This window comes from Schistocerca gregaria, chromosome 2, assembly GCF_023897955.1.
Source record: "Schistocerca gregaria isolate iqSchGreg1 chromosome 2, iqSchGreg1.2, whole genome shotgun sequence".
In the NCBI taxonomy this organism is placed as follows: Eukaryota; Metazoa; Arthropoda; class Insecta; order Orthoptera; family Acrididae; genus Schistocerca; species Schistocerca gregaria.
The window spans coordinates 723,667,374-723,688,098 of NC_064921.1; the positions used below are offsets into that span (position 1 = coordinate 723,667,374).

The following is a 20,725-nucleotide window of genomic DNA, read 5'->3' on the forward strand; positions in this document are numbered from 1 at the left end:
ACCTTCATGTGAATCACGTTTCATGCTCTTTCGGACAGATGGCCGTGGGCGTGTATGGCGTGAAAAGTCTGAAAGCAGCCATCCTGAAACAATCTTCGGAAGTGTTCAGGGCGAAGGAGAGGCTGCCATGGTCTGAGAAATGTTTTCGACTCATTTCCTGGACGGTCTCGTTATTCTAGAAGGCACAATTGATCAACACAAAATATCCAACTTTCCTTGGCGAACATGTCCACCTCTAGATGTAGTTCGTTTTGCTCAACACAACTACATCTACCCGAAGATAGCACAACATTTCATACTGCTCGTGTTGTACTTCCATGTTTACAGTATCTGGATCAATTGTCCGTTCCCCCCTAGCCACAAAACGCCCCGCATTTAAGTCCAATCCAGAATCTATGGGACCATCTCGAATAGAAATGGACACGCCTTTTATCCGCAACAGAGAAATCTAGCGCTGTTTGTCATGGCACTGTAGTCAGTATGGAACCATATTCCCATCGGCACCTTCCAGAATCTCAATTACTCTCTCTGTTACGTCTTGCAATGGTTCGCGCTGCAAAAGGCCATTATTTGGGCTTCTGACAAGTGCTCACATTAATGCGACAGCAATATCTTATGAATTATATGACTGGAACGAAAAATGTTGGAAATTTGAAAAGCATGACAAATAATTAAGACACTCACACTTCCTCCATCCGCAATCTTTTGAATTCTTCAGGGCTTAAACTAATATTCTGCCAATAACTGGCCAAAGCTCTGGATGCATGACCCATTGATTTCTCAAGTTCCGTCCCATCTGCCCCAATATCAAACGAAAATTTGGCTGTTGTGTATTATTCTCCTAATAAATCTCCCTAACTATTTCGACACGCCTTCATAAAATGCGTTATGCACAGTAATAAAACTGAAAGTCGTCTGAGCTCTGTCGCAAACAGCCTCAAAATGGTTCAAATGGATCTGAGCACTATGGGACTCAACATCTGAGGTCATCAGTACCCTAGATTTAGAACTACTGAAACCTAATTAACCAAAGGACATCACACACTTCCAAGACCGAGGCAGGATTCGAACCTGCGACCGTAACATCCGCGTGGTTCCGAACTGAGGCACCTAGAACCGCTCCTCCACAGCGTCCGGCTAAACATAGTCTCAAAGATGGCCCAAGGGAATTGTAACTACTTTAGAATCGTGGATTTCTACGACAATATTTACAGGCCAATACATGAAGTCTTCAGACTGGAAACAGAAATTCAGTTACATGCCCATTGATAGTGCCAATAGGAACCGGGAATGGTAGTGAATTCTGGTAAAAGGCAAATTTGGTACTTTGTGATTGACGAGATAATGGAGGTCTAATTACTCGGCACTCGTTAATCGACAGAGAGAATTGCGGAGAGACCAAATTCCGTATGGCGGACGCTCTGGCTCGTTATACATATCGGATTATTGATCGAGAGATGCTGCTAATGAAGAGTAATTACAGACATTGTCAACTAACGTATTCATTGGGAAGTTGTAAATGAGACATAACCGCCAAGCATTAGCTCACTTATGCATTAACTGCTGATACAATCAACTTCTACCATAGTGTAATGCAAACCCAAAAGGTAAAACCATATGTGAAACGAAACTTTAGTTTTCATAGAACAATATTAGTAAATACAAAACAAATTCCTTTTACTTATTGTTATTAACGACAATCGCAATCGACGTGTCTTGGTATTTACCTACATTTCATAACTGAGAGTAACAATGTCTTAGGTTCAAGATTCTGCTAAGGATTGTTAAACGCGTTCTTCCACTAGTGATTTTAGAGAAATTTGTCTAATTTGTTTTGTAAGATATTTGTCACACTTTAATCAGCCTAATGAATTCTCCGAATCAATAATTATCTTGACGCAGAAGAATCAGAATTTACGTCCTAGTTTTGCCTTTAAGATACACATTTTTCATGGTGTCACACCATAGAATGTATGATTCTTGAATAACAAGGCAGATTCGTTAGTACATTCATGTACGAATCTCAGTTTATATAATGAGGATAATTTTTAATGAACTGCTAGAAGCCTTGAGTTGCCATTCTTCAAGGTGCCAATGGCTGAATGGTGTACATCTATGTCACACCCAAATATAGTACTACTAAAACTTGAAATTGGCTGTATAATGTCAGAGTTGAAGACCACATAGTCGTGTAATAAAATTTCATGATGATCATTTACGAAGATGAGGGCGAAGTGCTATAAATCGGAGTGCGGATGTTTTAGAGAAGCTGGGAAGTACGAAAAGAAATATGGACAGGCTGTGCAGGTTAAGGGCCGATAATTTTATCTCCAATCTCCATGGTTGGCGGAATTTACTATTATGATCTATAATTAGGAGACTGTGCAGTTTCTGACCTCTTTGGCAGAGCCTGCATGACAGACACATGTGCAGGAGACCCCAAACGGTGGCTACTATATCACACTTCGTTCTACTACTCAGTGCTTACATTTATTATATCATTGTAAGTGCTGTTGGGGTGGGGGGTACATATGTGAGCTCTTCCCGAGGTTGGTAGCCCTGTCTCCCACAAACTGAATAAATAAAGAATATGCGTCAATATATTACCGACACTGAATTGATTTCATGCTGTGAGATACTTCCTCTTCAGCACAGAGCGAGTCCTTTCCCACCAGTCTTTTCTGGGAGGGCAGGGGAGGGAGGGAGCGAGGGTTGGGGGTTTGATGTTGTCTGGTGGTGTCACTGAACACTAGCTCAGTCAATCCCTGTATGTCAAGGTGACTACACATACAGAAATTTTCCAACATGATAACACATCCAATTTGCGGCAGTGTAATTACTTAATTAGGACATGTACAGGGTGTTTCAAAAATTACCGGTATATTTGAAAACTAAACGAGCAGCGATAGAAATACACCGTTTGTTGCAATATGCTTGGGACAACAGTACATTTTCAGGAGGACAAACTTTCGAAATTACAGTAGTTACAATTTTCAACAACAGATGGCGCTGCAAGTGATGTGAAAGATATAGAAGACAACGCAGTCTGTGGGTGCGCCATTCTGTACGTCGTCTTTCTGCTGTAAGCGTGTGCTGTTCACAACATGCAAGTGTGCTGTGGACAACATGGTTTATTCCTTAGAACAGAGGATTTTTCTGGTGTTGGAATTCCAACGCTTAGAACAGTGTTGTTGCAACAAGACGAAGTTTTCAACGGAGGTTTAATGTAACCAAAGGACCGAAAAGCGATACAATAAAGGATCTGTTTGAAAATTTCAACGGACTGGGAACGTGACGTATGAACGTGCTGAAAAGGTAGGGCTACCGCGTATGGCAACCACAGAGGGCAACGCGCAGCTAGTGCAGCAGGTGATCCAACAGCGGCTTCGGGTTTCCGTTCGCCATGTTGCAGATGCGGTCCAAATGACGCCAACGTCCACGTATCGTCTCATGCGCCAGAGTTTACACCTCTATCCATACAAAATTCAAACGCTGCAGCCCCTGAGCGCCGCTACCATTCCTGCACGAGAGACATTCGCTAACGATATAGTGCACAGGACTGATGACGGCGATATGCATGTGGGCAGCATTTGGTTTACTGACGAAGCTTATTTTTACCTGGACGGCTTCGTCAATAAACAGAACTGGCGCATATGGGGAACCGAAAAGCCCCATGTTGCAGTCCCATCGTCGCTGCATCCTCAAAAAGTACTGGTCTGGGCCGCCATTTCTTCCAAAGGAATCATTGGTCCATTTTTCAGATCCGAAACGTCTACTGCATCACGCTATCTGGATATTCTTCGTGAATTTGTGGCGGCACAAACTGCCTTAGACGAGACTGCGAACACCTCGTGGTTTATGCAAGATGGTGCCCGGCCACATCGCACGGCCGACGTCTTTAATTTCCTGAATGAATATTTCGATGATCGTGTGATTGCTTTGGGCTATCCGAAACATACAGGAGGCGGCGTGGATTGGCCTCCCTATTCGCCAGACATGAACCCCTGTGACTTCTTTCTGTGGGGACTCTTGAAACACCAGGTGTACCGCCAGAATTCAGAAACAATTGAACAACTGAAGCAGTAAATCTCATCTGCATGTGAAGCCATTCCGCCAGACACGTTGTCAAAGGTTTCGGGTAATTTCATTCAGAGACTACGCCATATTATTGCTATGCATGGTGGATATGTGGAAAATATCGTACTATAAAGTTTCCCAGACCGCAGCGCCATCTGTTGTTGACAATTGTAACTACTGTAATTTCGAAAGTTTGTCTGCCTGAAAATGTACTGTTGTCCCAAGCATATTGCAACAAACGGTGTATTTCTATCGCTACTCGTTTAGTTTGTATTGCCGTTTCAAATATACCGGTCATTTTTGAAACACGCTGTGGATGCTGGATGTGAGCTTCTCCGGCCAAAAAATTAATTTTCTTAATAAATGGTATATCCTCTGCTATGTAATTAAAATTGGCTTCAATTTCATATGATGAGATCCTTCCTCTTCACTACAGACTTCGTCCTTATCCTTCTAATTTCCGGAAGTGGGAGGGGAGGGGATTGGGGGATGAGAGACTTCACAGGGGGAGAGCTTAATTATTTGATCGATTTAATTCACTAGGCAGTTAATTTTATACCAAAAGAGTGCTTGTATTTGCAAGATGGAGAGGTTTGAGGATTTCCCACAGCGCTCAGGAAGGAGGATGTGGGGTGGGAGGGGTTTGTTGTTCTCAGGATGGATTATTCCCAGGAACTCATAAAACAATTAGCATGACAATAGGTTAAGGTCATAAGTCATTCAAGTTTGTCCCTGAAGGTATACTTGCCCCTGAATATATGCAATCCTCACTAACAAAACTTCTCACCACTGCTGTTGCCTAGTACTAACGTCCTTTGGATATGCTGTCAGCTCGGATTCATGAAATAACTATCTTCCGAAATACAACTAATTCTTTATTCGCATGAAGTAATGAGTACTAATGACTGCCAGTCGAAGGTTTATTCCTCATATCTATGTTTCGAGTAGGCTTTTAACACCTTTCTTCCCAGGCGGATTATAATAAAATTACTTGCCTATTGGCATTATTTCCTGTCAAAATGGTCGCAGGTGCCGGAAAGTCATTTCATTAAACCAAATTGATACCTGAGTTTCCCCAAGGAAGTGTTATAGGGCCTTTATTGCTGTTAATCTATATAAACGGTTATTGACAGTCTGAGCGGAATTCGTACATTGTTCCCTGATGATACTGTCGTTTACCATGAAGGTCGAAGTTGACCTTAAATTGGGTTGGGACTAGACATTTTCAGGGTGCATAAAGTGACACCTGACCCAGAATAATAACAAGTGTGTGGTCTCCTACAAATGTACTAAAAACATAGTGTTCAATATTATGTACAAAATAAATAACATATATTGAAAGGTAAGTAATTGCACTGTTGTTGTTGTCTTCAGTCCTGAGACTGGTTTGATGCAGCTCTCCATGCTACTCTATCCTGTGCAAGCTGCTTCATCTCCCAGTACCTACTGCAAACTACGTCCTTCTGAATCTGCTTAGTGTACTCATCTCTCGGTCTCCCTCTACGATTTTTACCCTCCACGCTGCCCTCCAATGCTAAATTTGTGATCCCTTGATGCCTCAAAACATGTCCTACCAACCGATCCCTTCTTCTAGTCAAGTTGTGCCACAAACTTCTCTTCTCCCCAATCCTATTCAATACCTCCTCATTAGTTACGTGATCTATCCACCTTATCTTCAGTATTCTTCTGTAGCACCACATTTCGAAAGCTTCTATTCTCTTCTTGTCCAAACTAGTTATCGTCCATGTTTCACTTCCATACATGGCTACACTCCAAACAAATACTTTCAGAAACGTCTTCCTGATACATAAATCTATATTCGATGTTAACAAATTTCTCTTCTTCAGAAACGCTTTCCTTGCCATTGCAAGTCTACATTTTATATCCTCTCTACTTCGACCATCACCATTTATTTCACTTCCTAAATAGCAAAACTCCTTTACTACTTTAAGTGTCTCATTTCCTAAACTAATTACCTCAGCATCACCCGATTTAATTTGACTACATTCCATTATCCTCGTTTTGCTTTTGTTAATGTTCATCTTATATCCTCCTTTCAAGACACTGTCCATTCCGTTCAACTGCTCTTCCAAGTCCTTTGCCGTCTCTGACAGTAATTGCACTACTCTAAAAAAAAAAAAAAATCAACGCGCGAAGCTTATAAGTACCGTCGTAACATCTTAGCAAAATTCATGCCGAGAAACCCGAATTCGGGGTCATACTTATAATCGCTAAAACGGTATAAGGCTTCTATCCAGTCTACCGTTGACCAGTCTAATTGTGGCCGTGGAAGACAGCAAAACGAAAGCCGGTTTTAAATTTCGGGTTTAATAAATCGTACACGCAGGAGAATCGTGCAAACATACCGTCGTTCGACCATCGCACAGAGTCGCGCATAGAGGACACAGTAATATTCATCCCAGGCGTAGAGAAAGAACTGAAAGTGTCGATGGCGAATAAGTCGCTAGGTCCTGATGGAATAGCAATTCGCTCTCACAAAGAGTACTCTACAGCATTCGCCCCTTACTTAATTTGCATTTATCGCGATACTCTAACCCAGCGCAAAGTGACATCTGTATACAAGAAGGGTAAAAGAACTGAGACGCAATATTATAAACCAATATCATTAACGACGGTTTGATGCAGAATCTTTCAACATGTTCTCAGTTCGAATATAGTAAATTTCCTTGAGAGGGAAAAGCTACTGTCCATAAATTAGTACGGTTTCAAAAAGAATCGCTCTTGCGGAGCTCAGTTTGCCGTTTTTCCATATGATATCCAGCGAACTATGGATAATGGGCGGCAGGCGGTTTCCATATTCCTAGGTCTCCGTAACGCATTTAATACAGTACCACACTGCCGACTGTTAATAGCATGTGGAATTGGTTCTCAAATATGTGGGTTATTCGAAGTAACACAAACCAATATTGTCTTCGATGGCGAGTGTTCATCAGACACAAAGCTTTCGCCGGGAGTGCCCCAGAGATGTATGTTAGGAACGCTGTTGTTTTCTATAAGCATAAATGATCTGGCTGACAGGGCGGGCAGTAATCGCCAGGTAGTGTGATGTAGGGGAGGGTGCCATCGTTGAATGACTGTAGGAGGACACAGGATGAGTTAGACAAAATTTCTAGTTGGTGGGACGAATGGCAGCTAGGGCTAAATATAAAAAAAAAGGTAAGTTAATGAAGATGAGTAGAAAGAGCTGACACACAATGTTCGAGTACAGCATTAGTTGTGTGCTACTTGACAGAGTCAGTTGGATTAACTATTCAGGCGTAACGGTGCAAAGTAGTATGAAGTGGAATCGGTGTGCGATGCTTGTAGAAGGGAGAGCCAATGGCCGATTTCGGTTTATTGGGATAAGTTTAAGAAAGTGTGGTTTTTCTGGAAACAGCACCGCATATAGTTTACTAGTGCGACCCATAGTTGAGTACTACTTTAGTGTTTGGGATCAGCACCAGATTGACTTAAAGCTAAACATCGAAGCAATGCAGAGGCATGTTGCTAGATTTGTTATCGATAGGGTCGAAAAACACGTTGGTTTTATGGAAGAGCTTCGGAAAATCAAATGGGAATCACAGGAGGGGAGGCGACTTCCTTTTCGAGGAACAGTATTGAGAAAATGTAGAGAGCCGACATTTGATGCTGACTGTAGAACGGTTCTACTGTTGCCAACGTACACTTCGCTTCAGAACCACGATACGAGAAATCAGGGTTCGTACGGAGTCATATATTTGTATTTCACTCACTCTGTTTGCGAGTCGAACAGGAAAGGTAATGACTGGTAGTGGCACAGGGAATAACAAAAACAAAAAAGATAAATTGGAACCGTCATATATAAAATGTTGTGAGGAAACCAAACACAAGGAAGCGCTTTGTAGGCTGAACACATCTATTAGGGGTCTGATACTGGTCCACTCACCTCTTCTGAGGCCAAACGATGATTTCAAGAAATGCGCGACACACAATGTGCTGTCTTACAGCACATTTATTCACTAACGGTTTCGGTCAGGGACCATCTTCACTGTGGAAAAATATCTATTGTGACAACTCCACATGACATATATGCTTTTTAACCAGGAAATTGTAAGCCACTTCAGGTAATTGGTACTTATCGCGGTGATACAGAGTTAAACAAGCGGAAAACAACATCGAAAACATGAAAACATATAACAGTAGTAAGCGCACAGCAGAAGTGTGCAGGCGCAAAGAAACGCAGGAGGCTAACACACAAGAGTTGATCAAAGAAGGATATTTCAAAAGTATATTCAAAATACATATTTTTATGTTATGAATATGGATGCCATCTTTTTCATACAACGATCAGAAATTGCGTTGCAATACGATTGAATTCAGAATACCCAATGAGTTATGAAACAGTGCCACCAGTAGTGAACATTCACAGAAATATTTTATTCATACCCCCATAACTGAAAATGAAAAATGTGATGTAAGAGAGCGTTGAAGCGACTGAGGAAATTCTGCTGGAAGTCAACAAAAATGTCATATTAATAACCTTCGAAAAGAATAAACAGGGAATAAATCTTCAAAAGAGGCTTCTTTTACTTTTCTGCCTTTCATAACTGCTTATAAAACGTCATATACGTTCACGTTAATAGATTTTTCCCTTAATTTCATTGGTACTATTTTTAATAAATTGAATACAAAGTATTAATGTTCCACATTAATATTTATTTAATTCTTCGTTATCAACCGGCTTTCAGCTTCTTAGGTCACAGTAAGATAGTTTATTATGTTCATTAGGTTGTTTGACGACGGCCTAAGTCAGAAAGTCGGTTCATAACGAACTATTAGATAAATATTATTGTTGAACATTAATACGTTCTATTAAAGTTATTAATCTGTCTATGTTCCTCCAAGAACCGGCTTAATATTTCATAAATATTATTATTTTTATCCTTCACTGGCATAAGTGAATTTGAACTAAACGTTTTGTAAGTGTTAAACTTTTTTTTTTGCTGAGTAGGTAAAACGCAGCCCACGGCCAGTATCTGATAAGATAAATGTGGGGAATCTTCCAAAACCATCCAATAACGGGCTGTTAGAAGCAATGTCTAGCAGCGTGGGACTGCACGAAGGTAATACTTTCTCCAGTTTCTGACATTAATGTGCAAAATACCAACTTGAATACAGAATTCGTAGCTCTGAGACTGTATGCTGCCCTGTACTGCAGCAGTGAACTTCGATGTGCCGTTCCAGGAGAGCACATTTTTCATATATCGAAATTTCACTCATTTTCTCCCTGTCCCCTAGCGCAGAAAATCGTCTTTTCTTTCTTCGACTGACGTGTTTGGAACTAAGTATGGATGTACACATATACAACATAGTACACTAGTGTTCTTTCTAGTGTGCTACAACAGCTCTGTCATAGTATTCTTTCTAGTGTGCTATAACAGCACTGTCACAGTTTTCTTTCTAGTGTGCTACAAAAGCTCTGTCATGTAAAACCGATTACGAAGTCAGCAAGCAATCACGGGTTTTGTTTTTCTATAAACAAATGGTAAACAACTGTTGTGATTCCACTGTGGGTGAAGGAGGTGGTGCGTCATTATGGAAACTGAGGACGGATGACAGGGACGTACACCGCTGCTGTGTTGATTATACAGCTGGTATCATAACTAATGGTGTGAACGCATTCAGCAATAAAGCCTCAGTAAATGTGGGCGCGTAACGTAAGAGCTATGAGCATTTGTTGTTGTTTGTCCCCGCGTGATTTGGGTCTCCCAGTGGAGCTTACCTGTCTCTTAATATTGAGGTTAGTGTGATTCGCGTTTTAAGATTTTGTATGATAACAGGAATTCTTTCCAACATGAGAGGGGCTCCGTCTCCCGGCCACAGGCATCTCTCCCCTTTCCAGCTGTGTCTGTACTGGTATACTATCCTCTCTTTTACCAAGTAATTCTTCAGTGCTTCGTCCGGCTTTTATGGTTAACCTTGTATAAATCTCACAATGGCAGAGTTCTAATTTCAGTACTTGTCTTGGCACAAAACTTGATTTAAAGTTTTCTTGTTGTTTTTTGATAGGTTCTCACAAGCCTCGTCCGTAAATTTCAAACAAGGGTGCCATTGAGTTTGTGGTTAGCGCTGTAAACCACCAAGCACCATCATCAAGCTATACAACGTGTGAAACTTCCTGACAGATAAAAACTGTTTGCCGGACCGAGACTCGAACTCGGGACCTTTACCTTTCCTGGGCAAGTGCTCTGCCATCTGAGCCACCCAAGCTCTCGTGCAAGAGGCTTTCTTTAAGTTTGGAAGTTAGGAGACGAGGTACTGGCAGAAGTAAAGCTGTGAGGACGGGGTGTGAATCGTACTTGGGTAGCTCAGTTGGTAGAGCACTTGCCCGCGAAAGGCAAAGGTCCCGAGTTCGAGTCTCGGTCCGGCACACAGTTTTACTCTGTCAGGAAGTTTCATATCAGCGCACACTCCGTTGCAGAGTGAAAATCTCATTCTATACAACGTGTATTATCAGAAATATTTTTGTTTGTGACTGAGGGCAGTATACTAAACCACTTTACATCAGTATTAACTATATTTGCAGGCTAATAATTATACTACTAGGAGCAGTATGTTTTCAGGTTGGTTATTACCTACAATTTCGTCTGGCAAAAGCAAGCTATTAACGCTTATTTTCCCCTGAGCAGCAGGTGAGGCATTGAAGTGTGGATGCCTGGACGCAAAACGGTTAGTCTATATTGACAGATGTATTCCACTTTATGGTGCTGTTACGATCAAACTGAAAACATCACGTAGTAAATTACATTAGTTATTTGCGAGAAGACTGTCAGATGCAGAGAAAGTACAGCTAACACACTTAATTTGGTACATATAAACGTACCAACGATCACAGTCTCCGCACGTATATTCTTAATGCGCTGTATAGTGTTTGCTAGAGCTGCAGTACTTCTCGATGATGTCGGCAATTGTAAATCGGCAGTTTAGTGGAATCGTACGTAATGATTGGAAGATGTACTAAAGAATTCTGTAGTTAATAGAAAGTCTGCACCCAAATTCCAGGAGGGTGGCAACATGTCTCCCCTCTTTCCCCTTCCCGTTTCCCTAGTACACGCCTAAGCGCGTTACTGACACTATTTAATCGGTTGTCTTTAGAACAGTTAGTGGTGGTAGGACGTCAAACGGGCCGACTTAGAGCAGGAGATGCACGACAGGACATTTTAATTTCCACTGTCTACACTTTCACGAATAATTTCATACAACTTTGTCAGCATGACCAGGAAGGATTCAAGATTTACAATGACAGCATTGGGCCGGCCGCGGTAGCCGTGCGGTTCTAGGCGCTGCAGTCCAGAACCGCGGGACCGCTAAGGTCGCAGGTTCGACTCCTGCGTCGGGGATGGATGTGTGTGATGTCCTTAGGTTGGTTAGATTTAAGTAGTTCTAAGTTCTAAGGGACTGATGACCTAAGACGTTAAGTCCCATAGTGCTCAGAACCATTTGAGCCATAGCATTGGAAGTTCAAAACCATAACAAAATAAATTTGTTCTTACATTTGACATTTCATCATTTTTTCACTTACTGTTGGCTGGATTTGTTGCTATCTGTACATTTTCTCCATAAGTAAGACAGATTCTTCGATAAATTTTGCACATCCTGCAAACCGTACTTACAGGTGTATGTAATTCTAGAATTTTCCAGATCTATCAAAAACTGTGGTAAAATTAAGATAATTAACAAGAAAATTTGAGTTTTTTCTAAACATGAAGTTTAAAATATAACAGATCATTCGTTTTTTCATAAATTAAATAAATTATAGAGTATCATACACCTGTAAGTATGGTATGTATGATGTGCAAATTTCATCAAAGAATCTCTGTAACTTATGAAGAAAACTGTTCCTATAGCAATCCAATGCAGCCATTAGTAAGTGAAAAAATGACGTAATTTCACACGCGAAAAAAAATTATTTTGTTATGTTTTCGAACTTCCACTGCGATGAGTGAGAATCCTGAATCCTTCCTGGAGATGGTGACAAAATTTTATGAATTTATTTGTAAAAGTAAAGACACGGGAAATTAAAATGTCCTGTGACGCCTCTCCTGCTCCAAGTCTGCCCGTTTGACGTCCTACCCCCCTTAATAGAACGTACTGTAGCAGTGGAGTGTTCGGACGTGGCGACGCATTCGTCCGGTTGCAGAAGAGGAGACGGCGGCGGACCCGTGCGAGTCCCTGGAGTGCGGGCCGTGGTCGCGCTGCCAGGTGTCTGGGGGCGGCGCGACGTGCCGGTGCCTCTCCTGCCCTCCGCCGCCACCTCCGGGCTCTGGGTCGGGGTCGGGGTCCCACGTCTGCGGCTCCGACGGCAGGGACTACGGCTCGGAGTGCGAGCTGCACGCCGCCGCCTGCCGTCTGGGCGACACTCAGCTGGCGCTGCGCCACCACGGCAAGTGCGGTAAGTTGCCAGCACTGCTCGCAGAGGGGAATATGTCTAATGCACCATGCTACCGGGGAACGGGTACCTGTGAATGTAGTAGTGGCAGCCCTCGGTGGTAACACAGGAAGGTTGGAGTGGTTTTTGTTCGATCATAGAATGAAGGCTTTCATAGCAGGTATTGGTATCACTTAAGATTACCGGGCTGAGATGCTGTGGTCCGTACATAAGACTCTCCCCTGACGTTTCGCTTTCGACTGAGGAAGGCATCCTCCGAGGACAGTCGGCGAACTGCATCGAGAGCACTAGTGAGCGCCGTATATACAGGGTGTCACAAAAAGTTAAGATCATAGCACAGCCGACGTTATGTGGTTGACAGCGGCTCCCTCAGGATGGCTTATATGGGGTATTACGAAAAGATACGGCCAAACTTTCAGGAAACATTCCTCACACACAAATAAAGAAAAGATGTTATGTGGACATGTGTCCGGAAACGCTTAATTTCCATGTTAGAGCTCATTTTAGTTTCTTCCACCTACGCTCAATGGAGCACGTTATCATGATTTCATACGTGATACTCTACCTATGCTGCTAGAACTTGTGCCTTTACAGGTACGACACAACATGTGGTTCATGCACGATGGAGCTCCTGCACAATTCAGTCGAAGTGTTTTTACGCTTCCCAGCAACAGATTCGGTGACCGATGGATTGGTAGAGATGGACCAATTCCATGGCCTCCACGTTCTCCCGACCTCAACCCTCTTTACTTTCGTTTATGGGAACATTTGAAAGCTCTTGTCTACGCAACCCCGGTACCAAATGTACAGATTCTTTGTCCTCGTATTGTGGACGGCTGTGATACAATACGCCATTCTCCAGGGCTGCATCAGCGCATCAGGGATTCCATGTTACGGAGGGTGGATGCATGTATGCTCGCTAGCGGAGGACATATTGAACATTTCCTGTAACAAAGTGTTTGAAGTTACGCTGGTACGTTCTGTTACTGTGTGTTTCCATTCCGTGATTAATGTGATTTGAAGAGAAGTAATAAAATGAGCTCTAACATGGAAAGTAAGCGTTTCCGGACACATGTCCACATAACATATTTTCTTTCTTTGTGTGTGAGGAATGTTTCCTGAAAGTTAGGCCGTATCTTTTCGTAATACCCCGTATAAACCATCCTGAGGGAGCCGCTGTCAACCACATAACGTCGGCTGTGCTATGATCTCTGATATTGCCAACTTTCTCAATTGAAAGTAATCGATTGTCGCACTGTTTCTGCAATGTTGATATCCATATCTTATCCAGCTTAATGCCTTCATCTTTTCTGTTAAAATTATTGCAGTGTTTGGCAATCTCAATGGCCTCTCTGTACATTAGCGCATAATAATGCGACGTCTTTGTTATGTCGGTCGTCTCACTAAACTTTATTTCATGATCACCTCCCTGAAACACATGTTCCGCTACAGCCGATTTATCCATATGTCCGAGGCGGCAGTTTGTTTTATGTTCACCCAGACGGGTGTTGACGCTTCTTTTCGTTGTGCCCATATAGACCTTACCGCAACTGCACGGAATTTATAGACACCTCGTGTAGCTAGAGGATGTCGTTTATCTTTTGCAGATTTTAAAAATACTTTTATTCTCGCAGTAGGTCTGAAAACAGTTTCCACCTCGTACTTGCTTAAAATTTTTCCTATACGATCAGTGACCTTACTGATGAATTATAGAAACACTTTCCCCTTGGGTTGGTGTCGATCCTCGTCCGTCCTGGTTGTCAGTCTAGGGCGCAGTACACGATCTATTTCTTTGCTGCAATACCCATTCTTCTTGAAGGTTGCTCTAAGGTGTTCAATCTCAACATCTAAGTGAGCTGGTTCTCATATTTTGTGCGCTCTGTCTATTAATGTTTTAATCACCCCTCTTTTTATGTCTAGGGTGGTAGTTAGAATCTTTCTGCAGATAACGATCAGTGTGTGTGTGCCTTTTCTGAAAACCTTATGACCCAACGAATCGTCCTCTCGTTTGATTACAGTCACATATAAGAAGTTCAGGTGACCATCGGTTTCCTTTTCCATAGTGAATTGAATTCTTGGATTAATACTATTCAGATGTAACAGGAACGCATCCAGTTCCTCTTCCCCATGGGCTCATATAACAAATGTATCGTCTACATAACGATACCATCTGGATAGCTGTTTGCAGCGCACGTTGTTCTAAGTTCTCCGTGAACAAGTTATCCACCGCTGGACTAAGACGACTTCCCATAGCCACCCCGTCAATCTGTTCATAAAAAACATTATTATATTGAAAATAAGTTGCTGTAAGGCAATGTCTGAATAATACCAAAATATCACTAGGAAAAATGTACACTATACATGTGATCGCTTCATTTACCGGGGTCCGCGTGACTGCTACTGTCGCAGGTTCGAATCCTGCCTCGGGCATGGATGTGTGTGATGTCCTTAGGTTAGTTAGGTTTCAGTAGTTCTACGTTCTAGGGGACTGATGACCACAGATGTTAAGTCCCATAGTGCTCAGAGCCATTTGAACTATTTTTGAACCATTTACCGGGGTCATGGTAAACAACGACACCACATCAAAGCTCATCAGGATACCATCAGGGCCCACACTGATTTTCTTCATAATATCGATGAAGTGATACGAATTTCTAACATGACTGTCAGTTCCACCAACACAACGTTTCAACAGCGAGGCAAGGTGTTCCTCTAATTCAGTGGTGGAAGGCCATATTGCGCTGGCTATAGGTCTCAAAGGTACCAGCGGTTTATGTAACATGGGTAAAACATAGAGGCTGGGTGAGTAAGCTTCTGATTTAAAATGATGCTTCTGGTCGACTGAAGAGAGGGACGACGTTTTCACCAATTGATTGGTCATTTATAAAATCCTTGATTTGGATTCTTCTGAAGTTGTTTGTAGTTGTTGGGATCCAAAATGTCCATGACTTTTTCATGATAATCTTTATTCTTCATTACGACCGTAGCGTTGCCTTTATCTGCCAAAAGCACGATAGTCTTTACATCTGCGTTGATGTCCCTCAGTGCCTTCCTTTGTGCCTGTGAAAGATAGCTGTTAGGTGGCTTACCAGTGCGCAAGATTCTAGCTGTTTTCATTCTAATAATATCAGCGAACTGCTGTGACAGCTGACGGATACCCGCCTCAAAATTAGCCACAATATCTTCCGTGGGGACCCTTCGGGGCGTCACTGCAAAATTTCCACCCTTAGCAAGTACTGAAACTTCATCTACAGTCAAGACTTTGTCTGACAGGTTAATAACTGTCCGAGAATTATACCCTCTTGAGCCTCCCGTGGTGATCTTCTGTAAGCTATCGAACTTCCTCTTTTGTCCAACCACTGATATTTCTTCACTTACTTCCATAGTTCTAAATGTAAAGTTGTCAATCTTATTCCAATCATCATATTGCATGGTATTGCTAATGAGAATATGAAGTTGAAGTAGCTTACTGTTGCTTTCCGCCAATGTTCGCCGCGTCTGGTGAATCCTCTCTCGTAACATTGCAATAATTTTAATAGAAAAGATGAAGGCATTAAGATGCATAAGATGTGGATGTCAACATTGCAGCAACAGCTTGACAATCGATTAGTTTCAACTGAGAAAGTTGGCAATATCAGAGATCATAGCACAGCCGTCGTCACATGATTGACAGCGGCTCCCTCTGGATGGCTTATATATACGGCGCTAATTAGTGTTCTCGATGCAGCTCGCCGATTATCCTCGGAGGATGCCTTCCGCAGTCGAAAGCGAAACGTCAGGGGAGACTCTTATGTATGGATCACGGCGTCTCAGCCCGGAAATGTTAAGCAATGGTTTTTGTTTGTTTGAATCTCCTTGCCATTTCTCCCAGACAAACCGATGCCTTACGCAACTGATGCTGTACCCAATCAATGGACAAGGTCATATCTACCCAAAGGAATACGCAAAGCTATAACTTCAGCAATGTAATCAGGAGATATTCTTCTCACTGGGGGAAAAATCACGTATGCTCAATATTAGGTTCGCTATTGTTCCCCATATAAGTAAATGATTTATCGTCTAATGTACAGAAAGAAGAAATAGTTATTTTTTCTGATAATGTACGTTAATTACTCCAAGCACAATTGTAACACAAACTGAGGAAATAGTAATAATTTTCGTGTGTCCATATCGATTACAATTTGAAGCGTAAATAGCACATTTTGGAAGTCCTACAACAAGTTCGTCCAGCGACATTATCAATCACAATCATTGCAAATCATCTGGCGAGACTAATCAGTAAGTTGGCGCATTTTTCATATTGTTGTTCAATAATGTTTGGAGTAGAGGAAGTCTTAATTGCTAAAAGAGTAATATGCGATGCTTACTCACGATCACCTAGTAGCATCTGTTAAAGGAGTTCGCCGTTTCAACTGCTGCTTCACAGTATTTTATTCCTGTCCGTTGCAAATAATCCACTGCAATTCAAGAGGAACAGTGACGTACATAATTACAACACCATAAGAAAAAACTAGATTCGTTACTCCACATTAATGTTTTCTTTAGCACAATAAGGGTTGCTCTATTCTGAAATGAAATTTTTTTATCACTGACCGAGTTTATGATATTTTCTGGCAGAGAACGAAATAAAATTTGAGAACGAACAGAAAAACTTTCTCCTAGACATCTTCTATTTTGTAGCAGAGGTTGTGCATAGGAATTACGATCAACCATATGTATATTAAAAATAGTTGGTATGTACTGAAATTTACAAAACTGTTTGTAATTTGAATGTAAAACGTCTAGTTACACATCATTACGATCTAGTATGCAAATGATTCATGGAATGAGAGATTACCTAACTATGTGTCAATCTAAGAAATATGGGGCTCGATACAAAGAGGACATGCAGTAAACCCATTTCACAAAATATGTGTCCACGTTTGCCATTTCACAGGAAGTGAGCATGAAATAGCACATTACCCTTAATTACAAAGTTTATTTCTCTCAACGGCCACTCAAATGGTTAAATCAGTATACCAGTTTCGACTAACTGGTCACTTCCAAAAACTAATACACACCTATCTGAGAATGAGTACCACAACAACTGTATCTTGAGAATACCTTTATTCCATCACATTCTCAAGATACAGCTGTGGTGGTACTTTTTCTCATATATATCATCAGCTGAAGTCCCTCGTCCATGTAATAACATGGACACCCATAAATTTGATAAACACTTCTTGGTCGACAGCTTTTACAGAGCATGTATCCCTGAGCCTCCTGCTGGAGGACTGGTTGCACCACGAGACGTATCTCCTCTTTAATGGCTGCACTCCAGCATTTGTTTAGTTATCATTACACATCAAAGATACAATTGTAGAAGTTCTACAACATTTCTTTAATTCTTTACCCAGTTTTCGGCTTACAAAGCTATCATCAGAATGTAACTGACAATCGTCGTCCATGAGTGTACAATACTGGCGAACAACCATTCAAAACGATGTTACAACTGGAAAGTAACGTACAAAGTAAATGTCGTCTTTGACGGTGTACTGGTAGTATAACTGAAAATATTAAACAGTAAATAAACATAAAGGGCAGAAATCCAGTAAACCTTACCATCAAATCTTGAAGAAATATTGGGAGGTCTGGGATGTTCCAGATTCCCTGTGTGCGTGTATGGCCTCTTATGTTTGCTGTCTCCTCTCTCTTTTGCTCCCACTGCTTCTATCTCCATCAATCTCTCTTTCTCCTTTCCTGCAACTATGCCCACATGGCCATCAATATCTTCTCTCTCTCCTATTTCAGTTATCTTCGTCCATCTCTCTTTCTCTTTCACTGCCACTTTCTCTCTCCTACCATCACTGTCTCATGTTTGTTTATCTCCTATTGTCACTGTTTCCTCTCTTCCACTATCACTGTCTCCCTGCTATCCTCTTTCAGTTAAAAAAAGCGCGAATGTCTCCACATGACAAATTTTTGATGAAGAAGGTGGAATGAGGAGTGAGGATGCCGTACCCCACTTGTCTGTGAGAGTCTTTTAAAGAGTATTCGTCTTCTGTTGCTGCGACTGGAGCATTTTTCCACTGTTACAGCCGGGTGTACTCTTGTATGAAACTCATTCTAAATGTCAGTAAAGTATTAACAGTTAATATAAGCAGTTCGACACATTTATGAAATTTGACACGAATAAACAACAAACAAGTACGTGTAATAAGGAAATTGTTTGCTTTACATTTTTGTGAATATCCATTTACATACTACGTTTCTTTGGAATCCTTATGAATGTCTCTCGTACTCGTACCACATTCACTTCACTGACACTAGGACGTTCGCTTCTCTTAGCTGGGCACAAACAACCTATCGTAACGAATTTGTTGTGCGAGTGGTTCCTTGCTGGTGGCTTCTTACCGTACTTGGAACATCCGTTGAACTGCTGTAGCACACTTGTTTTTGTCGAACTCCAACACACAAGAAGCTTGCTCCGCACCTAAACTCGCCATGTTTGCGACTAGCGCTGACTATCGGCAAATTAACAAACTACGTTGTGGCGGCTTACATAAAAAAAAGTTCATCGTTTCCCTTCAAAATAGCATATGTATGATATGTGCACAATGTTTGGTTCTTGTGCAATAAATAATTGAATGTGTTCCAGGATTTTATGTACACTCTGTATTAGAGTATTTTTTACACTGTTTTAGCTATTGACATATGAAAATATTGGGTAAAGTTTTGTTCCATTTGTTACATAGCAAATGTTTCATTTCATTTTACAATAGCCTAGAGAATATGCCGTCGCCTCAGGCTCTTATCAAGTAGCTGGCTTACACGAACGCACAGCTGCTACGAAGGAGCTCTGGCTCACCATCGGTATGAAGCTTATTTTTGACTGCTCGTATTCGGGAGATGCATGGCGCTACGCCGCCATACGTTACCACCGCTTACGTTGATGATCAGTCCTCAAGTCCCGCACCAAGTGGCGATGTTCTGCAGCCTATTCTCCAGTCTGTTACCATTTTTTTGGTCTTTGTGAGGTCTCTGTACACGGTGAAGCAGCAAAGATAGGGCATTGTGGCAGGCTGCAGAAGAAGTAAAGTATTTCACACCGTATGTATTTCCATATAAGACGCTTCTCCTCGCACCAGACACCGTGAACGGCGAACGCTTGCACAGTTTGGACTCGCAGTCCGAGGGACGCCACAGAGCCTTCAGGATGTCTCAGTCGAAATCCCGTTCCGGTATCACAGTGGTTATAGACCCAAACTTAGACTGTCAGGTTTTACGGAAGGCAGAGTTTTCAAACGTAAATGTAGAGACGACGAACGGACATGTCTAAGGGACGAGTTATATCAGCGCTGAACAGCCGACAAACAGTTTGCTAAGTGAGGGTCACACCTTGTAGGAATAACCTTGTGAGTGGTTGTGTGTGGTCTATCTGCCATGGGAATTGTGCAGTACGTAGCAGTTGAGAGAGATGTTGCAAAATAATTTCACTGGTCGGAAGAAAAAGATATGCTGCCCCATCCAGGGTATGGGCATAGCCAGAGATGAACTCTCTTCTACGCGAGAGATCGCCCTGCCGTTAGAGAGGTGACTAAGAGACTGACGACACTCGATATTTATGTTTTATTCACTTACTGCAAAATTATAAACCGGATGTTTTATGTTTTAACACAGGTCTTATATCTTACAGGTTTCGTTTGTCATCTTTTTTGTTGTATATGATTTGTTTTTATCAAAAACATTTTAAAACTATAACATCTTTAAGTAACAATAGTTTAAGATTGAAATAAAAAAGTGTTGCTGACTTAACAAGAATATAAAAAGATTATACAATGAAGAGCGAAAGAAACTAGTACACCTGTCTAATATCGTGTTGGGCACCCGCGAACACGCAGAAGTGCCACAACACGACGTGGCATGGACTCGACTAATGTCTGAAGTAGTGCTGGAGGGAACCATGAATCCTGCAGGGCCGTCCATAAATCCGTAAGAGTACGAGGGGGTGGAGTCCTCTTCTGAACAACACGTTGCAAGGCATTCCAGATATGCTCGATAATAGTCATGTCTGTAGAGTTTGGTGGCCATTGGAAGTGTTTAAACTCATAAGAGTGTCCCTGGAGCCACTCTGTAACAATTGTAGACATGTGGGTTGTCGCATTGTCTTGCTGGAGTTGCCCAAGTCCGTTGTAATGGGCAATGGGCATGAATGGATGCAGGTGATCAGACAGGATGCTG

General features: G+C 41.8%; 1 protein-coding gene across 1 annotated transcript in view; it reads left to right on the forward strand.

The window, feature by feature from the left end:
• LOC126335951 (agrin-like) overlaps positions 1-20,725 on the forward strand; it is a 304,094-nt gene that overhangs the window by 182,158 nt on the left and 101,211 nt on the right. The window contains exon 6 of the mRNA XM_049999428.1: positions 12,257-12,508. Coding sequence (XP_049855385.1) covers positions 12,257-12,508 — 252 coding nt within the window. The remainder of the gene's footprint in view (positions 1-12,256; positions 12,509-20,725) is intronic.